This window comes from Grus americana, chromosome 18 (assembly GCF_028858705.1).
Source record: "Grus americana isolate bGruAme1 chromosome 18, bGruAme1.mat, whole genome shotgun sequence".
In the NCBI taxonomy this organism is placed as follows: domain Eukaryota; kingdom Metazoa; phylum Chordata; class Aves; order Gruiformes; family Gruidae; genus Grus; species Grus americana.
In genome coordinates, this window is record NC_072869.1 from 7,497,325 (window position 1) to 7,516,586 (window position 19,262).

The 19,262-nt window shown below is 54.0% G+C and overlaps 1 protein-coding gene across 8 annotated transcripts in view; it reads right to left on the minus strand.

Annotated features, from left to right (window-relative positions):
- Positions 1–237: 237 nt before the first annotated feature.
- The window catches only part of ITGB4 (integrin subunit beta 4), a 34,183-nt gene continuing 15,158 nt past the window's right edge, over positions 238–19,262 (minus strand). For 6 of the 8 annotated variants that reach the window (XM_054846817.1, XM_054846818.1, XM_054846819.1 and 3 more), the window contains 27 exons: positions 19,129–19,227; positions 18,314–18,440; positions 18,054–18,173; positions 17,438–17,544; positions 17,214–17,247; positions 16,572–16,760; positions 15,926–16,029; positions 15,418–15,476; positions 14,768–14,791; positions 14,455–14,603; positions 14,180–14,359; positions 13,444–13,592; positions 12,881–13,085; positions 11,778–11,938; positions 11,232–11,412; positions 10,881–11,018; positions 10,154–10,336; positions 9,818–9,949; positions 8,588–8,788; positions 7,498–7,671; positions 6,821–6,994; positions 5,750–5,899; positions 4,890–5,078; positions 4,458–4,613; positions 3,839–4,003; positions 3,277–3,393; positions 238–2,684 (listed from right to left, as the gene is read on the minus strand). In XM_054846817.1, coding sequence (XP_054702792.1) covers positions 2,542–2,684; positions 3,277–3,393; positions 3,839–4,003; positions 4,458–4,613; positions 4,890–5,078; positions 5,750–5,899; positions 6,821–6,994; positions 7,498–7,671; positions 8,588–8,788; positions 9,818–9,949; positions 10,154–10,336; positions 10,881–11,018; positions 11,232–11,412; positions 11,778–11,938; positions 12,881–13,085; positions 13,444–13,592; positions 14,180–14,359; positions 14,455–14,603; positions 14,768–14,791; positions 15,418–15,476; positions 15,926–16,029; positions 16,572–16,760; positions 17,214–17,247; positions 17,438–17,544; positions 18,054–18,173; positions 18,314–18,440; positions 19,129–19,227 — 3,810 coding nt within the window. In that variant the 3' untranslated portion in view covers positions 238–2,541. The remainder of the gene's footprint in view (positions 2,685–3,276; positions 3,394–3,838; positions 4,004–4,457; positions 4,614–4,889; positions 5,079–5,749; positions 5,900–6,820; positions 6,995–7,497; positions 7,672–8,587; positions 8,789–9,817; positions 9,950–10,153; positions 10,337–10,880; positions 11,019–11,231; positions 11,413–11,777; positions 11,939–12,880; positions 13,086–13,443; positions 13,593–14,179; positions 14,360–14,454; positions 14,604–14,767; positions 14,792–15,417; positions 15,477–15,925; positions 16,030–16,571; positions 16,761–17,213; positions 17,248–17,437; positions 17,545–18,053; positions 18,174–18,313; positions 18,441–19,128; positions 19,228–19,262) is intronic. The other 2 variants (XM_054846822.1, XM_054846821.1) reach the window with 2 other exon arrangements.

Genomic DNA, 19,262 nt, shown 5'->3' on the forward strand with positions numbered 1-19,262 from the left:
CCATTACGGGGGCCGCGGTGTTCAGTAGTGCCTCTGGAGCTGCAGTCGTGGGAGGGGATGGCAGTGGAGGAGCAGCAGGCACTGACGCTTGGCAGAAACCCCTGCTTGGGTATCTGCTTCTGGCACATGGCCTTCATCTGCTGCTGCAGATGGAGAGTACTGGGGGGGGATGGGTTTTTTAATTTTTTTTTTTTTTTCTCTAAAGAAAAGGGAAGAGGCAGACTGTAGAGAAAACATTTATTGAGTGCAATAGGAAGCCATTTAATCAAAGACCCACTGTCAGAGGGGGCTGCTGGATCCACCTCGGAAAGGCTGAAACACCACCAGCCCTAACGACCCAATGACAATTAAGAAGTGAGGCTGTTCTAGTGCAAGGCATGGGTTAGGTGGGGATGACATGGCGCTGGAGAGCAGCAGCTGATGGGCTGTGCTCTTCTCTTGGATAACAGGATAGTCTTTGGTTAAAATATTTGGAAGCGGGGCTCCCTTTTTAGGCAGTTTTCAACATTTTATCCTGGACCACAAAGCACAGGGAAAGAGTCAGAGTCCTTGTGCAGGAGGAGACACATCAGCTGGAGAGGAAACCCCAACCACACAGGTGAGATGGGAACTGGGAGGCAGGCAGGCTAAAGCCAGTGGTACTTGCTCAGGAAAAATAAGTGCTTCTTGAAGGCACAGTAAAACCACAAGGTTGGTGAAGTCTCTCTTGACTCAAGTTCAAAACTGACCTAGCTCCAGCTGCAGTCCTGGAGACTCCTGCGGACTTTACTCACCCACGTGCATCTTTGGCTCAAAGCTGTCCAACCCCTTCCACTCAAGTGAACAGCCCGGAGAGGAGCAGGAGCTCTCGGTGAGGTCAGTGCTGGAAAGTCGTCTTCTGAGTCCAGAAAAAACAAAAAGAAAGAAAAAGACCAAAAAAGCCAATGTCCAGCATCAGATCAAATCAGGCAGGCGATGCAGCCAGGGAGACCACGCAGCTGCTGTTTTGGTTGGAAGCTCTAATCCAGAACGGTGGCAGCCGCTGCTTCGGGCAGGGTCCTTGCTTTCGTCAGGCTCCTCGCCTGCTCCCGTGCAGCTGAAGCACGCCAGGGAAACGCGCTGGTCGGCAAGACACGGGGCCCGATTGTTCTCATTGGCAGAGGGCAGCGAGATGCCAGGCATCGTGCCCAGAGCCAGGAGATGAGGCCCATCGGTGCCTCGGCTCAGCCCTGCACCCAGCACCGTGTGAGGACAGCTAAAGCCGAGGGCTGAAGGAGGCTCAGAGACTTGCTCAGGACGATGAGAGTGCTTGCTGTTCCCTTGTGTTTACTGAGGGATCGCAGGTCCCTTGACGGGCATTGCTGTTGGGCAGAAGGGCTTTTAAAAGATACCCAACATCTTCAGCCCAAAAAATCTAACGCTCCCCACATCAGCCTTATAAGAAATCCCAGGCACCGTTCCCATCTCCAGGCACCACTGCCCGGGCCATTCCCATCCCTCGCCTCCACGCTCCTCGCGTGCTGCTGCTGCGGCTGCAGAGCGCTCGGCTGCGGGATGCTGTGCAGGGAGTCGGTCTGGCCATCTGCAGCCTTCTGCTGGAGTCTCCGGTGCTGGAGGATCTAAGGCCCAAGGCAGAGCCCACCAGCCTGTCAACAGGCTTTGCACAGGGTTTAGTGGCCTTTGGATCAAGCCCTTAACTAATTTCTTCCAGTTATTCATGTTTCTCAGCAGCCACAGTCCCAGTGTAGCCTCCACATTCAGCATAGATCTCATCCACCTCCATTTTTTTAATAAAATAATAAAATACATTTATATATATTTATATATATACTACGTAAACTGTACATTACCGTATGCAAAAAAATGCATCAGAGGCCATCATGAGTAATTGTATACAGACGAAAGGCTATACTTTGCTATCGTGGTACCAAATGTTAGCAGCGAAGGATAGACACAAATAGGTGCAGTAAGAAAGCATAGGTTACCCCAAAACCCCACCTTGCAGCTCTCATATAAGAAAAACCCGAACAGAACAAAATAATTATCTCCAGGGGACAGGCAAGTTGCCAGAGAGCCTGGAGCAAAGATGGAAGCGGTGACCTTCTATAAATCAGGATGTTGCCAGCTGGGATCCTCTCAAAACTGAGGACTTGAGAATAAATCATTCTGTTCCATTTATCTGGGGATGCTGGAGCCATCAAGACACCCGACTTTCGGCAGGTGTATTTGGATGGATGGGCATTGAAGAATGGTATTGGAGCAAGCAGTGATCGTTCATGGAAGACAGCCCTGGGGACTCTGCAGAACTGAGTCTCTGCAGAGCAGGACAGGGTGAACAAGCCCTGAAGAATGAGCACACACGATGACCCAACCGTGCCAGAGTTTTGAGTGCGCTGGACTCCAAAGGAGAGGTCCAGAGCTTGAAGTGCCATGGAAGGTCTCTGCCCACAGGAAGAGCTGCTCAGGCACTGTGGCAGCTTCTGGATGAAGCACCCTTAGATCGTTCCACAAAGTCCTGCCGTCTGAATAGAAATGTCCCGCTGGTGGGCAGCCTGCCCTGGCTCAGGCCTCGTAGAACTGCCTCTCCATCTGTTTGGTGAGGGTCCCACTGGACATCACGGTCCGGCTCACAAACTCTTTGGTGACCTGTTTGGTGAGGGTGCTGCTGGCGCTCTCCACTCGCTGGGTTGTCACGAGCATGCCATCTGCAACAAGAAGCTCAGTGGTCAGGACACAGCACTAAGTATGGGGTCACAGAAAATAGGATCTACTCTATCTGATGATTCCTAGCAGAGGTTTCTCCTTAAATACCACTTTCACTGATGGAAAACCTCTCCAGATCAAGTGATTCAGTACTTTGCTATGTCAGTCAATAAGATGGATCTCCTAACAGCTCCCAAACTCTCCATGTTGCAGCATGAGCCCATCAGTCCATGAGCTCAAGTGGGACAACATGGGACAACTACAGCGATGTAACTGAAGAAGATGGTCACCACACTTTTTTCCTGCTCTGAAGAGATCTAACCTTGCAGGAAGAGCTATGATTTGGTCCCTAGTGATAGTCCTGGGGGACTTTGAAAACTCAGCGTTCCCTGTATGACTGGGCAGCACGTAGGGAAATGACTGCAACTGCCTCTGGGAGAGAGCGGATGTGGTGTAGGAGAGGGTCTGGTCCTCTTCATCCTGCCTGACAGACCCTCCCTCCCTGCCTTTGACAGTTGAGCACTCTCAGACCTTTGGACGAGCAGAGTTATCCTTTGCTTTGCGAGGGTTTCAAAGCAGAGAGCGAGCCCCTACCTGTGAAGTGGGGATCCAGAGAGGAATGGCTGATGCTGGTTTTGGTGGTGTATTCGGTGGGAAAGTTGTACACTTCTTCTCTCATGTACTGCTGTCCTCCAAACTGGGAGAAAGTGCCTGGGGAGAAGGAAAAGGGATGAGTCAGCCAGGAAATGACAAGGAGCTTCCAACCCCTCAACCCTGCACAGTGAGCACCAGTCAGCTCAGGAAGTTTCTCTTGCTGACATCAGAGCCAGGTTTAGGAGGAACTGGGAGGACTGGGAAGGCCTTACACCCATGCAGTGTAAGAAGCTGCCTCCAGGTATGTGTACAACCAGGCATAAGACAGAAGTTTCATAATAAATTAAACACTGGCAGGTTCTCACAATCTTCCCTTATTCAGTGCATCAGGACTGGGACAGTGGTCACAAGGCACAATATGGTCTTCATGGAATGACAATGTCTCCATGTCTTTCATGGAAAATGGAGTCACCACCAGAGCTGGAAAGGGACTCCAGGACTTGTGTTCCCTGCTCCAAGAGGTTTCTTATCTTTGTAACTCCACAAAGACATGGTACTGTACCTCCATCCTGAGATTCAATGGTGATGATGCCTTCTCTCTCTGGCCCAAAGCCTTGGGTGGTCTTGGCTTGCACTTTGAACTTGTATGGGACATTCTCACTCAGGTGGGGCACAGTCAGGGTAGTTTCCAGATTGTCTCCTTCAACGTAGATATTCCTGGGCTCCCCTAATCCACACAGACATACCAGCGGTGAAGATAGACAGAAGTGACAGTCCCTCCAAACATACTTCCTTCAACTCTGGCTGCTGTCTTGGCTTTCCCTAAGCTTTATGCCACCCACAGACTGTATGATCACACCCAGTTCCACTAAGGGTTAAGACAACCCTATTTTAGTACAGTGGTGATTCTCAACAACCTCCACTGGGTTTTGCGCTGTAATAAGCTACAGGTCTTTCCCCCTCCCACCATGTTTTTTACGCCAGACCATGCAATGACACAAAGCATCAGGGTCCAGCAGCTCCCAGACCTAAAATCAGCCTCACATCCCCACTTTGTCTGCGCCAAGGTGAGCAGACAACTTTGTTGCTGGTCTCAGCAAAAATACAGCAAGTTGCTGCCTTTGCTGAAGGTATCTTGTGCTCTACACAGGGAACTGGGCTTCCACAGCCTGATACCGTACCTCCTCCGTGCAGCATCTCACAGGTGATCATGTAGCCCAAGATGGATCCATTGGGCTTGCGGGGTCTCTCCCAGCTGAGCTGCAGGGAGTCAGGGGTGAGGGCAGTGAAAACCAGCGGTCCAGGAGCACTGGGTGTGCTCAGCGTGAAGGGTGAACCTGCAGGGCCACGAGTGAGAGGTCAGTGTCACGGAAGGTGGTGAGGAGGAGCCTGGGAGGGGTCTGCACACAGCATTTATGAATCGAGCTGGAAGGTCTCAGCTATCTAAACAGCAAGTGGAAGGTGAGTGCATGGGGAAGAAGGTCCTGTTTCTAAATGAAAGGAAGGAAAGGAGAGCTCAGGATGTAGTGAGGAGAGAGAAAACAACAAGGCCAGCACTGTAGACACAGCAGAGACATCAGTGCCACCCTTCTCCTGTCCCCAATCCACCTCACCTGGTACAGGACTGAGCGGGCTCTGTGGGTCCACCTGGGACTCTATGGTGATGACTCCTTCCCTCTCGGGGCCCCAGCCTTCCTCACTCTGCGCCTTCACCTTGAAGATGTAGGAGTGATTGGGCAGCAGGTCCTCTACCACCACCGAGTTCTGGCTGGGGTTGGGGATGGTGAGTCGGTGCACCTCTCCTGGGACACACAGGGAAGGGGGACGTCAGCACCATGTTGCAGGCACAGAGGCATGGCTTTTCGCTTTTGCCTAAACTCTATCTCAAATGAACTGCGTGGAAAAGTCATCTGGGGCCCATCCCTGGCCACTTCCATCACACCTTGCCACCAACTACTGGTAGAGCAGGGTGAGATGTTGATCCAAAAAAGGCTTGGGACAAACAACAGCTTCTTGAAAACTCAAGGATTTTCAGCCAAAGAGAATTACGTTTTCACTAACACTGTCCCATGTTTCATGTAAAAATAAGAGATTTTCATTTCAATCCTTTCTTCAAGTCCAATGTGATGAAAAAACCTTCAACTAAGATGTTGGGGCTGGTGGACAACGAGTCCAAGGTTTTTTGGAGGAGAGGTGACTCCACAAGCAACCCCAGGAATTGTCCCCCCAGCAGAAATAGGCAATGAGAGCTGTGGGGTAGCTAAGACGTTTCCTCAAGGCTACACAAAAAGCAGAGTTGGGACCAGTCCCTGAACCCCAGAATGGCTGAGGTTGGAAGGCACCTCTGGCGGTCATCTGGTCCAACCTCCCCCTGCTCAGGCAAGGTCACCTAGAGCCAGTTGCCCAGGAGAATACCCAGACCAGACTCCCCTCCACCATCTGCCTGGTGGGCATCGGCCGTTTGTTCACTGACCTCCGTTGAGGAGTTGGTACTGCACGCTGTATCCCTGCACCTCCTTCTCGCAGTGTGGCTCCTGCCAGCTCACCTTCAGGGAGGTGGGTCCCAGGGCAGAGAACACCAGGCGTGTGGGGGTGTCGGGGATGCCCAGCGGCAGCCTAGAGTCTAAGGCAAAAAAGGAACGTCAGGGTGGTATTTGGGAGCTGGGGCTAAGGGAGCTGGGAGAGGGGAGGAAGAGGCACGCACAAGCGTGGGATAGTCCCAATGGTCTGGGGAGAACATGGCGAGACGTTATCTCTGCAAGCTGGCCTGTTGTGAGGGGGGACTGGCTGGATTTACACACCTACAGGGATGTCCCATGGCCTTGGGGTGCCAATCTTGGGCGGGACAAGTCAAGGTAAGCTTCGTGCCCCTGTGGTATAGAGACCAGATCAGGGGCCTGGGTGCTGTGTGTGGCCCTCCTCGCTCACCCCAAAGCACCCTGTCCAGTCTGCCAGAAGCTTCACAGACATCTTCAGATGTAGCTCAGTTAAGACTGGCCATAGTCTACAGCTAAAGCAGCCCAACATTTAAGGGGACGGGGGCAGCTGGGTGCTCTGGCTCCCCCCCGACTCAGCCCAACTGGGACACAAAGCTCATGGCAAGCACAGCAGCCTCCCAGGTGACACTCAGGGACTGAAGCTCCTTGTTGACATGGGCTTTGGCCAAGAAGCTTGCAGAGGGACATCTTGTATGGAGCACACGTTCTCCCCAAGAGTCCTCCAAAGGCCTGTGGCGTAAGAGTAAGAACAAGTTTGTTAGGAATGAAGAGGATGGCGACAATGAGCTGATCAGCTCGTTAGAGCATGGTGGCAGTGGTGGTGAGTGTTAATCAGCCCAGGTGGGTTGAAACACAGCTGAAGTCACCTGCAAATGGAAAGATGGTGTGATGGAGGCACAGGCCAGGTCAGGAAGATCAGTGCAGCACACAGCAAGACATGGAGAGAAGGTTTGGGGTGAGCAGTGGATGGCAACAGCTCATGGACAGCCGGCGGCTTGGCTGTTATGGGATGTGTGACTGGGAGGAGACACAGGACAAAGCTGTACCTATGAACTTGCAAATCCCCGCAGACCCATCAGTCATGATTATAGAGTCCCGAAAGCCAGTGCTGGGGTAGTAACCCTTCACCTTTACCCTGCTCCTGAAACCCACATCCCGGGGCCATGGGATTGTCCTCCCAGCATCTTCACGGATGGGAGGGAGGAGTCTCCCCGGGTAATCTACAGAAGCAGTGCAAAAGAAAGAGAGAAAAACACCATTGGAGACTTCACAGAGGGTTCAGCCCAGGTGCTGGCTCCTGCAATGATGACTTTTTAAGGCTCGGATTTGAAGAGCCTTTTAACAACCTTCTGTCAGCACCAGCTGATGTACACGTGTGGAGCTGAAAGGCAACCATGCTGCTAGATAGAGTAAGAAGAGGAGACACACGCTTTTCCTGGAGTGCTTCGTGGTGTGAGGATAAGGTGTGAGGATAACCCTGCTCCCTTTCGCGAGTACTCTGCACATGAGGGATGGGAACCCTTTCCAAACTGGTCTGGGAGCAGGGTGGCCTTAGCAAAGCATCTACATGTCAGTGGTGAGGACATGACCTTCCAGATCTCTGGTTCATAGGCTCCCTTAGCTGTGAACACAGTCCTCACCCCAACAGGACTTGCAGGGCATGGGTCTGAAGACAGTCATGGGGGTGGAAGGGAAGGACAGGTCCCATCACCACAGTACTCACCGTGCCCCATCAGCATCGTGGAGTAGTCTCTTGTCAGTGAGGAGCTCCCCATCACCCTGTGCTCCTGCTGCACATGAGAGCTCAGCTGGTGGTAGCTGGTGTTTGTTGTCCTGGTCAGCGTGCCGCTGCCACTGCTGGGGAAGGAGAAGTCCACCCGGCCGTTCAGCAAGTTCTCTGTGAAAGAGAGCACACTGTGAGGAACGTGGCTGTGGACAGGGCTGCTGCTGCAGTTTCCATGGGGAGGAAGCAGGAGGCATCATGGTGCACCCTGCCTTGGCTGCATCCTGGCTTCAGCCACTCTGGAAGGCTGTTCTGGAGCACTATGTCTAGAACAAGCCACAACCACCCAACGTAATGATGTGGAAACAAACAGGTAAATGGACTTTGCCCTACACTCAGCACCAGAGACGCCCATGGTGCCCAAGGTAACTCCAGACCTCGGCGTCGCTGGGGCACTGCCTTGTGGTTCTCGCGATATTCTCTTGCATCTCTCCTTAGACGCAAGCACAGGTTTATAATTTCAGACTGAAAATGAAGGTGGAAGAAGGAAAACAGGCCTTTATGGAGGTGGTTTGTCCAAATCTCACTCTGGATCCCATCTCAGCTGGATCTGGAAAGGAAACTCTGCTCTGTTGTTCTGGTCCTTGACAAACCCCCATCCCTTCCCAGCAGGCCAGGAGAGATCAGCTACCCATGAGAGAGTGATTTCTCTTTAACAGTCCAGGAGATGTGCCCCAGAAGCTCAGGGCACTTAATTAAGGTGAGGAGCTGCCCTTGGAAGTGGCACTTAGCAGGTGTCATCTGAGTTTGCTCCTGCCTCGAAGGTCCAGCCTTTTGTAGAAGCAACTTGCTAGCAGGCTCCCAAGTCCATGCCGAGATGGGGGTTACCTTGACACTCTTGCGAGCAGACACACCGGGACAAGGTTTTTGAAGCAGACTACAGCACGTGAACAGTGCATCACACCAACACGAGGATGGGCACACAAGGGGAGGAAGGGAACACGTACTGGGGCAGCCCCCAGCCGTCGGCCCCTCAGCTCAGAGCAGGACGAGACAGGACACTCAGTGCCATAACGAAGCCGTCCTTCACCTGCTTGGGGCCGGGGCGTCCCGCTCCTCTTCAAGCTTCCAGTAGCCATGTCGCTGTCCTCCTCGTGGAGGAGACCCTCGGTGTCCGAGGAGAAGTGGCTGCTGCCAGAGAGGCGGGGAATGGTTTCAGGTGGGAGCCTCCAGGTGATGCGGCGAAGATCCAAGTCTTCTCCCAGCAACTGCACATATTTCCACCTGGAGCCTTTTGGGACAACGCAAGCACTGGTGTTGGCATGATCTGCAGGGGACAGAGTGGGCTACCCACCACCTTCGTGCTGCTTGCTGGGGAGGGGAAGGGGCAGGTGCCAGTGGAAATGACACCCGTTCACAGCCCGTCTTGCCAAGTGTTGGCTGATGAGTTCAGGTGCTGCAACCACCATGTGACTGGTAGATGGAGGATGATGGGAATGTGACGTGCATGAGGTTCCTCAACCCCAGGGCTGTTTTCCAGCCTTGTGTCCATCACAACAAAAGGCGAGAGTCAAAGTCCCGCCACGTGCCTGTCCCTGTCATGAAGAGTCTGTGACAACTGTCCTCTGCTCAGGAGAGGTTTCCTCACTCCTTGATGTGCGCTCGGGATGGTCGGACTCTTGGTGTTCCCATTACCTTGCTCTCTGAAAGGACCAGGGACTCGCTTCTGGATCCCAGGGCCTGGAGAACCCCCCCAGGAAAGACCCTCCAGATCCTACTGACAAGCCTCATCATTTCACTTATGGCCCATCTTCCCCTCGTTGTCCCCAGTACAAGACAAGGGAGCCAGCCTCATTCAGAGAGTGAAGTGATGGAGGAAGAGAGACCAGTGCCTTCCCAGCACTTGATGAGTTCCCTCCTGTTGGCTTGGCCAAGACCCTAGAGCATCCAAGGGACTCAGAGGTCTGTGCCTTGCCAGTGCTTGTTTGCTGACAATAACTCTCATGGTCCAGCCAAATGGCAACAGGAGGGGAAGGTGAGCAGGGAGGGCCATGAAGAGCTCCTCTCCCACCCCACGCTGAGATTTCTCTTTGCCTCATGACTAAGTCAAGGAACCACTGGTCTTATTTACACTGTGACTAGTCAAGTGTTCCCATGGATGCAGCTACTGTGCTTTGGAAAGGCTGATCTCCACCATGTCCATGACTTGGATCTCCCCATCTCCATGAGGAGGAAAGGAGCAGTGAAGCTCATTGCTGAAAGCTGTTGTCAAGGAAAATTAATGTTAAAAATAACCTTTGCAAAACTCGGAGCAACGTACCTGAATCATCAGAGACACTGGGATGCTTGCTGCCAACTGGAGAGCGAAGCACATCTGTGCTGTACATCAGGAAGCTGTCGTAGCCCTCACCTCCCTCTGCATCAATGATGGGGACATCAGGGATGATGGGGACTGGAGGAGAGGTGGAAAGTGCTATTAGACAAGCAGCTCAAAACCACACAGGCCTCCCACGCCCAGGCTGGTCTTCAGCATTCACCAGGATGGCTGGTGCAGCAGAGCAAACAGGATGTGGAGCAGCAGCTGGGGTGATTGGGAGCACTCCCCAGCACTGCTCCTGCCCACCCTGCACCCCAGCCAGGCAGGGCAGTAACTCACTGGACATCGGGCGCTTGGGCTGCGTAGCAAGGTTGATGGTGGCTTCTCTCTCAGGTCCCCAGCCAGCACCGTTTCTGGCCTTCACCATGTAGCGATAGGGCTGGGACTCCCGCAGGTTTTCTATCAGCACCATGCGCTTCTTCGGGTCTTCAACCAGCACCTTCTTCATTGGGCCAATGGGTACTGCAAATATGGGTACGCCTATCACCCGCAAGGTCATGAGACACAGAAGACCCCACAGCACCCCACCCTTGGCCAACAGGCTCGCTGAGATGTGGTGTCAGGACACAGCCTGGCTCTGGGATAAGGTGAAGCAGCTATTTCAGTTGTTCATGACATCGTCTTGAGGGAATTCCCCAACTGAATGCTGAAGTCAAGCTACAGCAGAGGTCTCCAGTTGCTGGTGTGTCACCAAATAGCATCCTCCTGGCACCCTAGCCCTTGGTCCAGACCTATGAACTAAGTTTTTAAGATGAAAACCAACATAAAACACTATGGAAGTGGATGGGAACTGAGAGCACTCCAGGCTTTGCAGGATTAAATCCTGAGCAGTGATTTTCCTGTACTCCTTCCATCAAGAAGTGACCCCTCCGATCCCAGTTTTCACAAGAAACATGCTTGGAGCCGTTCTGGTTCTGCTGCTGCTTGGGACTGGCCCAGCCTGCGGAATGTATACTCCAGTCCCTCCTGAGCAGGGCAGTCCAGCCAGGTGAAAACAAGCTCTTACCATTGTCCTCGTTGACAAGTCCATAACTGACTTCATAAGCCGTGATCTCCCCATTGGTTTCTGCAGGTTCAGCCCAGCTCAGCTGCGTCACGGTGGAAGACACAACATTGAAAGCCAAGCGGCCAGGCTCGCTGGGGACTGAAAAGGCACGAGCAAAGGGTCCAGGTTACCGCAAGTCAGAAGCCAGCACACAGAGACACCCAGAGCTCCCTGGATCACAGCCACATCGCAGTGGGAGCTGCTCAGTGCTTGTCCCCAAGACCATCAGAAGCTCAGGGCTGGAGCCCTGACCCCACACTGGGTGTACAAGCACCAACTGGCTCCCACACGGGGGGAAGCGGAGTCACTCACCATCCTCAAGCGTGCGGCAGTGGATGATGTCGGAGTAAGCCCCTTCACCCATGGCGTTGTAGGCACAGACTTGCATCTCATAGTCGCAGAAGGGGTAGAGGTTACTCAGCTCTGCTGATGGTGCTTTGACGTCGATGAGATGGGCTTCTGACTCGGGGTCCCCTTGGATCCAGTATTTCACCTGGCAAAGCAAGAGCAAGCCATGATTCCTTCAGATTCTCACCATAATGGGTGAGAAATTCCCCATCTCTTATTAGAGCTGCTCTGGGAAAGCCAGAGTGTTGTGTCATTCCTCTGAAATGGGAGGCCTGGGCATTTCATGATAAGTGATGGAAAGGGAGGTGAACCCACCAGGAATCTTTCCTGCAAATCCCACATCCACGCAGCAATGGTCCCACCCAGCAAAGGATGGAGGGGGCCAGAAGGGGTGAGCTTGGTCCCTCCTTTGGGCACCTTCTCCCCATCCCTTCAGCCCAAATGACTGTGTGTGTGAAACAGCTGCAGGATGGGACCCACGCCCTTCCTTGGTATCCACTCATCCCTTACCTTGTACCCCAGAGGTTTTCCCGGTGGAGGAAACCAGGTGAAGCGGATTTCCCTGGAGCTGAGAGCGTGGGCACCGGGATTGAGCGGTGCAGTCAGGCGGCCTTTGGGGGACTGGGAGACCTGGCTCATGCCAGTCATTGAGGGGACACCATCCACCACCTCTGCAGACACAAGGAAGAAAAGTCACATCAGTGCTAGTCCCCCGTGTGGAAGGAAAAGAAAGAAGCGTGCCTCTCTCCAGCGCTGCCCCGCCATCCTGAGTGAGCCTCTCAAAGCATTTCTGAGTGGTAGATTCCCATTGTAGGGAAGGGAAACTGAGGCACTCGGTGATGGCATCCCCCAAAGCCACACAGCAAGCTGGCATGAAAGTTGGGCTCAGACGCCTCAAGCTCTGCACCTCCTGCTGCTTCTCACAGGCTGCCCAGGTGGGAAGAAATGAAGCGACCACCTTCTTGCCTCTGAAAATCTTTGGCTCTGTCTGAATGCATTTAATAATGCTTCAACATCTTGATCAGTTGCCCTGTGCAGCCATGAGAGAAAATGGAGATGGGCAGAGCCTTCTCGAGTTGCCCAGTTGCTTCTCCTGGAAACCCACCAAGTCCAGCTGAGAGCTCCCTGGAGCCTCTCTTGCCCAGTGCCTGCCCCTGAAGTGGTTCTGCTTGGTCCAGTGCCCGGGGACTTTCTTGTACCCCCGGTATTCATGGCCAGTACTGTGATAAATACATTATTGACCCACTTGATGAAAACCCTTACAGTTTTGCTTGTCCAGCCACAGGAACCACCAAGCACAGCTCATGGCAAGTCCTGCCTCTCCCCTGTTTATATAGCTTTTAATTCAAATCCCCAAGGAAAAGGAATGAAGAATCCACTCTATTTCCTTTTGCGAGGTAGATTATCCATCTTCTTCCCACCCACTATCTATACCCACTAACGCCTCTAGAGGGAGGCCCAGATCTACCAGTCGGAGCTGGAGAAACCTCATTGCCGCTTTCTGGGTGAGGAGCATGGCTGGAGCTCTGTACACCACCTCGGGGTGGGCTGGTCTGGTGTGGGGGTCCCACATCCCCTGCTGCCATTCCCACCACCTGGCTGCCAGCCCCTACCTGGGTCAGCGATGGTCACCGTGGTCTGGGGGTATCGGCCAATCTTGGCGCCGTACTTGGGATGGAGGAGCTCGATGGTGAACTGCTTGAGCTGGCAGTTGTTTAGGAGGGTATCTATTTCGGTCAGCTCCAGCAAGGGGACCTGCACCTCCTTTTGGGTCTCCCCAGGCTGGAAGACCAGGTCACCCTCTGTGAAGACGTAGTCCTGGAGTAGAAGGAAGAGGTGCATGATTATAGCCCGCAGCATCCATGAGAAGGCTCCTAGAGAGCTTCCCCTCGCCTCCCAGTGAATCCCCACTTGCCCCCCAGCACTCACGGCTCAGAGGGCAGCTGGTGCCCTCCACCTCAGGCACAAGCAGCCTCTCAGGTCCCTGAGGCACAGGGAGCAAGGGATGGAGGGGCATGTCTGCCCTTGTGCTAACCTGAAGCCTGGGGTCTCCCCTCTCCAGCCACATTCCCTCTGAGCCTGATCAACTGGTCTTCTACAGCCCTGGGGCTGGTTCCTTCCCAGCCCTCTGTGCCCACTCGTTCCTGCCTGCCAAGGCCAGGAGCATCACCCTTACCCTGCCATTCTTGGCGGTGAGATCCCGGGTCCTGTAGGTGACTTGGGATTTCCCGTTTTCTATGATGTCCCGGACAACAGGGATCTTGGCCATCTTATCAAAGCGGCTGTGGGAATAGGCTGGCTGCAAGAAGGTGATGAGGCTGCTGGCTGGAAGGGGCAGGAGAGAATGAATGTGTAGAGCAAATACATGAAGAATCACATTACAAACATGCAGGTGTCCTCCCTGAACAGAGTTCCTAACACCTATGGGTGTGAACTGTGTATGAAATATCACTGCATGGGCCAGAGACTTTACCACTCCTGACTCGTGCTCCCTGCTCAAAACAACCAGAAGGGAAGCAGAGGCAAATGGCTGGGGACATTCACCTGCCCCAAGCACAGCATAACAGCAAGGAGATTTTACTTTACTCCAGCAACCTATGAACTGGAGCAGCAGAGGCATATGGTCAACCCTGGATCTGCCATGGAATTAGTAGCATTTAAACTTGTGATAGTCAAATGTTTGGGTCTCTGTCACCAAGGATGACGACCCTCCTTTGGATGCTTTAGAAGATGCTCTAGTTTAGACCTTGGATGACTTCAGATAGGAGTCACCAAGCAAGTCTCTGGTCTGTGATCTGGGGGAGCTCAGATATGCAGGCTGCATCTTCCTTAGAAACCACGTGAGTCCATCTGGACATGGGACACTCAAACACAACCACCCTTCAACTTGTGCAACAGTTGCAGCCCTTCACCTTGTTCTTTGATGATGGTGATGTTGACAAGCCTGCGTCCAATCTCTGCAATGCCGGTGGGGACATCAATGGCCTCCACCTGCAGCTGCTTCTCATCATCATCATCCTCCCTGATGAAGAGTGGGACACGGACATCCACCAGCTCCACGGCCTCCTGGAACTCCACCATCCCATGAGCATCTGGGGGAAGGGGCAATGGTGAGAGGTGGGAAACACACCCCCCCCACACCCCCCCCCCGCCCAGCCAGGAGGCAGCACTGGGCTTTGCTCCCTACCTTGGTCTGAGGTCACAGTGTAATAACCCGGTGAAACCTTCAGGTCATTGAAAGCCTCATGGGAAACATGCTTTTCCACCACTTTGATGATCTCTGCCTTGGCTGAGCGAGGGGCAGTGAGCACTGTGTCCACAATGGTATGGTCCTGCCTGTGACCGGTGGGAAGAGAAAGCCGGGTAAGAGCTGAGGCCAGGGTTACTCATCTCACATAGCAGCTGGAGGGGCTATTGAACGTGTGGGGCATTCGTCACCCCACACGTGTGTGCACAAAGACGGAGAAGCAGCACAAGAGAGGGTTGCAAGTTCCTCTTACCTTTTCCCAGAATTGGGCTGTAACCTGGGGGGAAAAAAACCCAAATCAGAGTGACTAACGCATGGGGGTATACAAAGTTCTGTGTGAATCACAGCCCTGTGCAGGCCTGAGCTGCGGCAGCTCCCTGCGGGTGCCAACCCATCCTGCGGAGTCCATGGCCCCACCACATGTTCCCTCCTGCCTGGCTGCTCCCTCCAGCCCTGGGTTTCCCAATGTAATGAGGAACATGCCCACGGGGGAGATCACATCTGGCCAGAGCTGTGGGGAGAGGATAACGCTCCCTGCTCAGCACTGGCATCCCCAGACTCCTCCATCCTGCACCAGGCACTCTAAATTTGCACAGGGCTGAAACTTTTGAAGTTGGTGGGAATTTTCCCAGTGAGCACCATGTGACCAGGATTTGTCCCTGTCTGTAGCACTCTCAGGTCCAAAGCTAAATGCAGCTGAGATGACCTGCAAAGCTGGGTGGGCTCTGCTCTGCAGCCCCAAGTGGGTGAAGCGCCGCACCTGGCTTGTGCCGGGGATGGCTCACAGACCACGCTCCCTTCCAGCATCCCAGATTCCACACCACAGCCCTCCAGTTCACTCTCTCATCAGCAGGACCCTGGGGCAACCCTGCCCCTCAAGAGGTCTCTCCCCCAGTGACTCACCTGAACTTGGTCTGCTGGAGCTTGTGGCAGCCAGGGATGTGCTTGAAGACGTCGTTCAGCTGCAAGGAGCAAGACGGACTTTCGCAACACATCCCTTGCTGAACAGGGATGTGTTCAGTGAGCAGACGCTGCTGCCAGCAAACACAAGAGCCCTCTGGTCATCACCAGGCCCTCCCCCCTTGCCCTGCCACACCAGGCAGAGACCACCGCATGTTTTCTCCCCAGGATATGGCAAGAGACTGCGAACTGAAGCCAAACAGGAGCTTCAGACCACGTGCCCCGAAGCAAACCTCAAATCTCATCAATGTGATGCTTTGATCATTCTCACAATTGTGATCTTAAAACTTGTGCTTTCTTTTAGAAAGAGGAAGAAACAATTGCTTCTTCCTTTCAAGAGCTGTCTGGGTTCATGGGAAGGGGCGCTCCCCCTTCCCAGCATCACAGACCCCCCCTCAGTGTGGCTGTCCCCCAGTCCCACCCCAAGTCCCCCTCATGCCCAGGCTCATACATTCTCCTCCACTTCCTTGCGCAGCTGCTCGAACTCCCGGGTGTCCGGCTTTACCAGGTTCTGCGTAAAAAGCCGGGTCAGCCTCAGAGACAGCCCATAGGGAACTGGAAAGAGAAATTCCAAAGTCAAACTCCTTCCTTCTGGGCCAGAGAAATAACCCAGCCAAGAGCTGGGGCCATGGGGACATGTGTGATGCTCAGTGTCCAGATCCTGTATTGCTAGCACCCAAACCCCACAGCACCAGCAGAGAAAAGCCTCTGAGAACTGGAGGGCTAACTGGGAAGCTCTCTGCCAGATCAAGCAAAGGAAACAGTGCCTAGTGGTGGCTCTGGACTGATGAGGAAGCAAAATTAAGGCTGGGTCACTGAGCTAATGAGATTAAGACACATGCAGGGTCCATCCAGCAGGCAGCTAGGCTATCAGGGGGTCTCCAAGGCTACCACCTGTCCTGCTGCAGGGCTGGACACAGGAACATGCTGCTCAGCTTCCCCCAAGATGGAAGCAGATAAAGGAACACCTCCTCTTGTGATTGGGCTTGGAAGTAATGCCATGGCTGTTGGAGCTGGGGGTCACCACCAAGGGTTTGTGTCCTTTACGGCACCCGCAGCATCTCCTTTACATCCTGTTTCTCAGATGTGGCACTCACTGAGATCTTTGAGGTTGGCAGCAGCGACGGAAGCGAAGCCCTGCTTGTGAACATTGTTGTTGATCTTCCAGCGGACTGTGTCCCGACCCTTAAGGGACCCAGTGCGAACCATGGGGGTGTCCAGGTGGTCGGAGGACATGAGGCTGTGGCGAATCATGTAGTGGTCCTCCTTGAAGCCAACGGTGCGACCTGCAGAGCCAGGGGCAGGGTCAGAGTCTGGGCACACTGGGACGTCAGCCATCAACTTCTGAACACTGGGGTCTTTGTTCTGAGGAATCTTTAGGGCCTCCACCACGCCAAGCGTGTTGGGATGTCAGGAGTGGAGTGGGGTGGAGAGGGCAAGGGGTGTTCGTGAGTGGAGAGAGCACATCACACCAGCTAGGCGTTACAAGGGACACTGGTCAGAGGAGAGCCAGCAGCAGGATGCCCAGTAGGGCTCACCAGGGTGTGGGGCAGGGGGGAGCAGTGGAACAGTAGCTCAAGGGCACCTTGGCTCAGGCTCTCTGCTAGGAGCTTTTCCCCTGATCCACCTCCGCAGCTCAGAAAGGAGGAGGAGGGACACTTATCCCAGCACGCTCCCCCACCCGGGAAAGGGGTGAACCCCACAGATCCCTCTTCCTCCCCAGTTCAAATGGCCAGTACCTCGTGCGCAGCAGGGAAGCAGAGCCAGGCAAGCCTAGAAAACAAATGGCCAAAGGCACAATCACTTTGCAACCAAGGGCAAAAACCCCCATGCCTCCAACCAGGAGGATTCATATCAGCAGGGATGGGTGGAGTGGATGGAGTGGGCTCTGGCCATGCTGGAGGCTGGGTGGATTTTGGAAATTTTGTCATGTTTTTGGCCTTTATCTGGCTGAGGTACTCACCTTGCAGCAGGCGCAGAACTTCCAACAGAGCAGCAGAAGCAGCCCCAGGAGCAGGATAAGGAAGATGAGCAGTGGGATGAGCCAGAGGAAGCTCCCCGGCGGGCACTCTACAAGCAACAGCAACATCACTCCTGGGCATCAGCCCCCTGCACGGGGTGTGCAGGGGGGGGGGAAGGCAGGGACAGAGAGGGAAGGCTGGACCACAGCTCTTTGAGGGATGAAGCAGCCCAGTTAAGCTTAGGAACTTCTCTGTTGGTGCTCACAACAAAAAGTGCTGTTCAGGGAGAACTATCCCATCTCTCTGCTCACATCCAGCCATCCCAAGGGGGCTATTCAGCACCTCGCATCAACCCCTGCCCGTGCTGGCAGTGAAAAGGCACCGATCTCTAAAGGCACTGCTCTCCGAGGATGCTACGCTGCACTCCTTGCAGTTCATGTGACAGCCAATGTCACCCACCCCTGTCACGCAGGAGGTGGGCAGGGAGGCACTGCCTGCAGCTGACCCTGCCCCAGGGCACAGCAAAGGGACAAAGTGGGGTTCAGAGGCACTGTGGAGCAGGTCACTACTGATCCACACCACAGGCTGGACATCGCCTACCACTGGGTCCCTGCTCACCTTTTTTCTTCTGCACATGGACGGTGGTGTTGGGGAGGACGGTGGGGTCTCCCTCCAGGGTGTAGTGGTATGTGCAATCGTCTTCCTCATCCTGGAATGAGCAGTACTCGCTGGCCTCTTCTGCAGAAAGAGGGGACATGGTTGCAAAGACATCAGGACCAGGAAAAGCTTGGGGAGCAGCCCCACGTACACACACGCAGAACAGGACCCACAGGAGACACACCACACGTGTCTGCACCCAGCTCTGCTTCTCCCGGTACCTTTCTTCAGCTCTTCCACCATCTGGATCTGGAGGTGGCATGTACTGCAGTTCCCCTTCTTGTTGCCCGTTCCCCAGGCCTGGCAGCGAACGCAGTCCCGGATGCTCTCGCATACAGCCTGGAAGCCCTGGGCAGAGAGGCGAGGTGGGATGGTCAGGAGACAGCCCATGGGCAGCGAGGGAGGACATCACCTCTGAGAGACAGAGCTGGAGAGGCAATGCTGTGTCCTCACCCCGGCACCAGAGCAAGATCAAAACGTGGAATCACAGAGAACAAGCAGCTAACGAAGGATTTATAAAAGCCCAGGACCCCAGCACAGCCAGCTCCAAAATCTCTTATACCAACAGCCTGCATTTGGGCAGCGAACAGATCTCTGAGGGTTTTAGGTGACCTTTCCAAAATACGACCAAGCCAGCTTTCTCCACTGCCACTGTGGGATTAGCTCATGTTTGTCAATGGGGAAACAGAGGCACCAGACCATAAAATGTTTTTCTCCAGTCTTGAGGCAAATCAGCAGAAGTCAGGAGCCAAACCTCAAACTTCTGCCCTTCACCAGGGTGCAGATAAACACAGACGGGCATTCAACAGTTGCTGCTGGTGAACTGGAGGGCAAAGAAAGCCTGTGGCTGCAAAGCATCTCCCATACCAGACCCTTCCTGGCCAGCAAAGGCAGGACAGGCAAGATTAACTGAATCCCTGCTCCAGATTTTGCTCCTGACAAAACGTGCCCTCATCTCTGCTTTGCTTTCTTTCCCCAGAGGTTCTATGTGGGAAAGAGAAGCGATAAGCCCAGAGGAACCCAGGCTGAGCCTCACCAGGGAGTAGCTGATTTCGCAGGTGGAGCTGGTGTACAGCGAAGCCTTGTCACAGATGCATCTGCCGCATTCGCACCTCCCATGGTTATTGCAAATGCCCTGGGAAACAAGAGGTGACAGTCGGCATCCGAGAG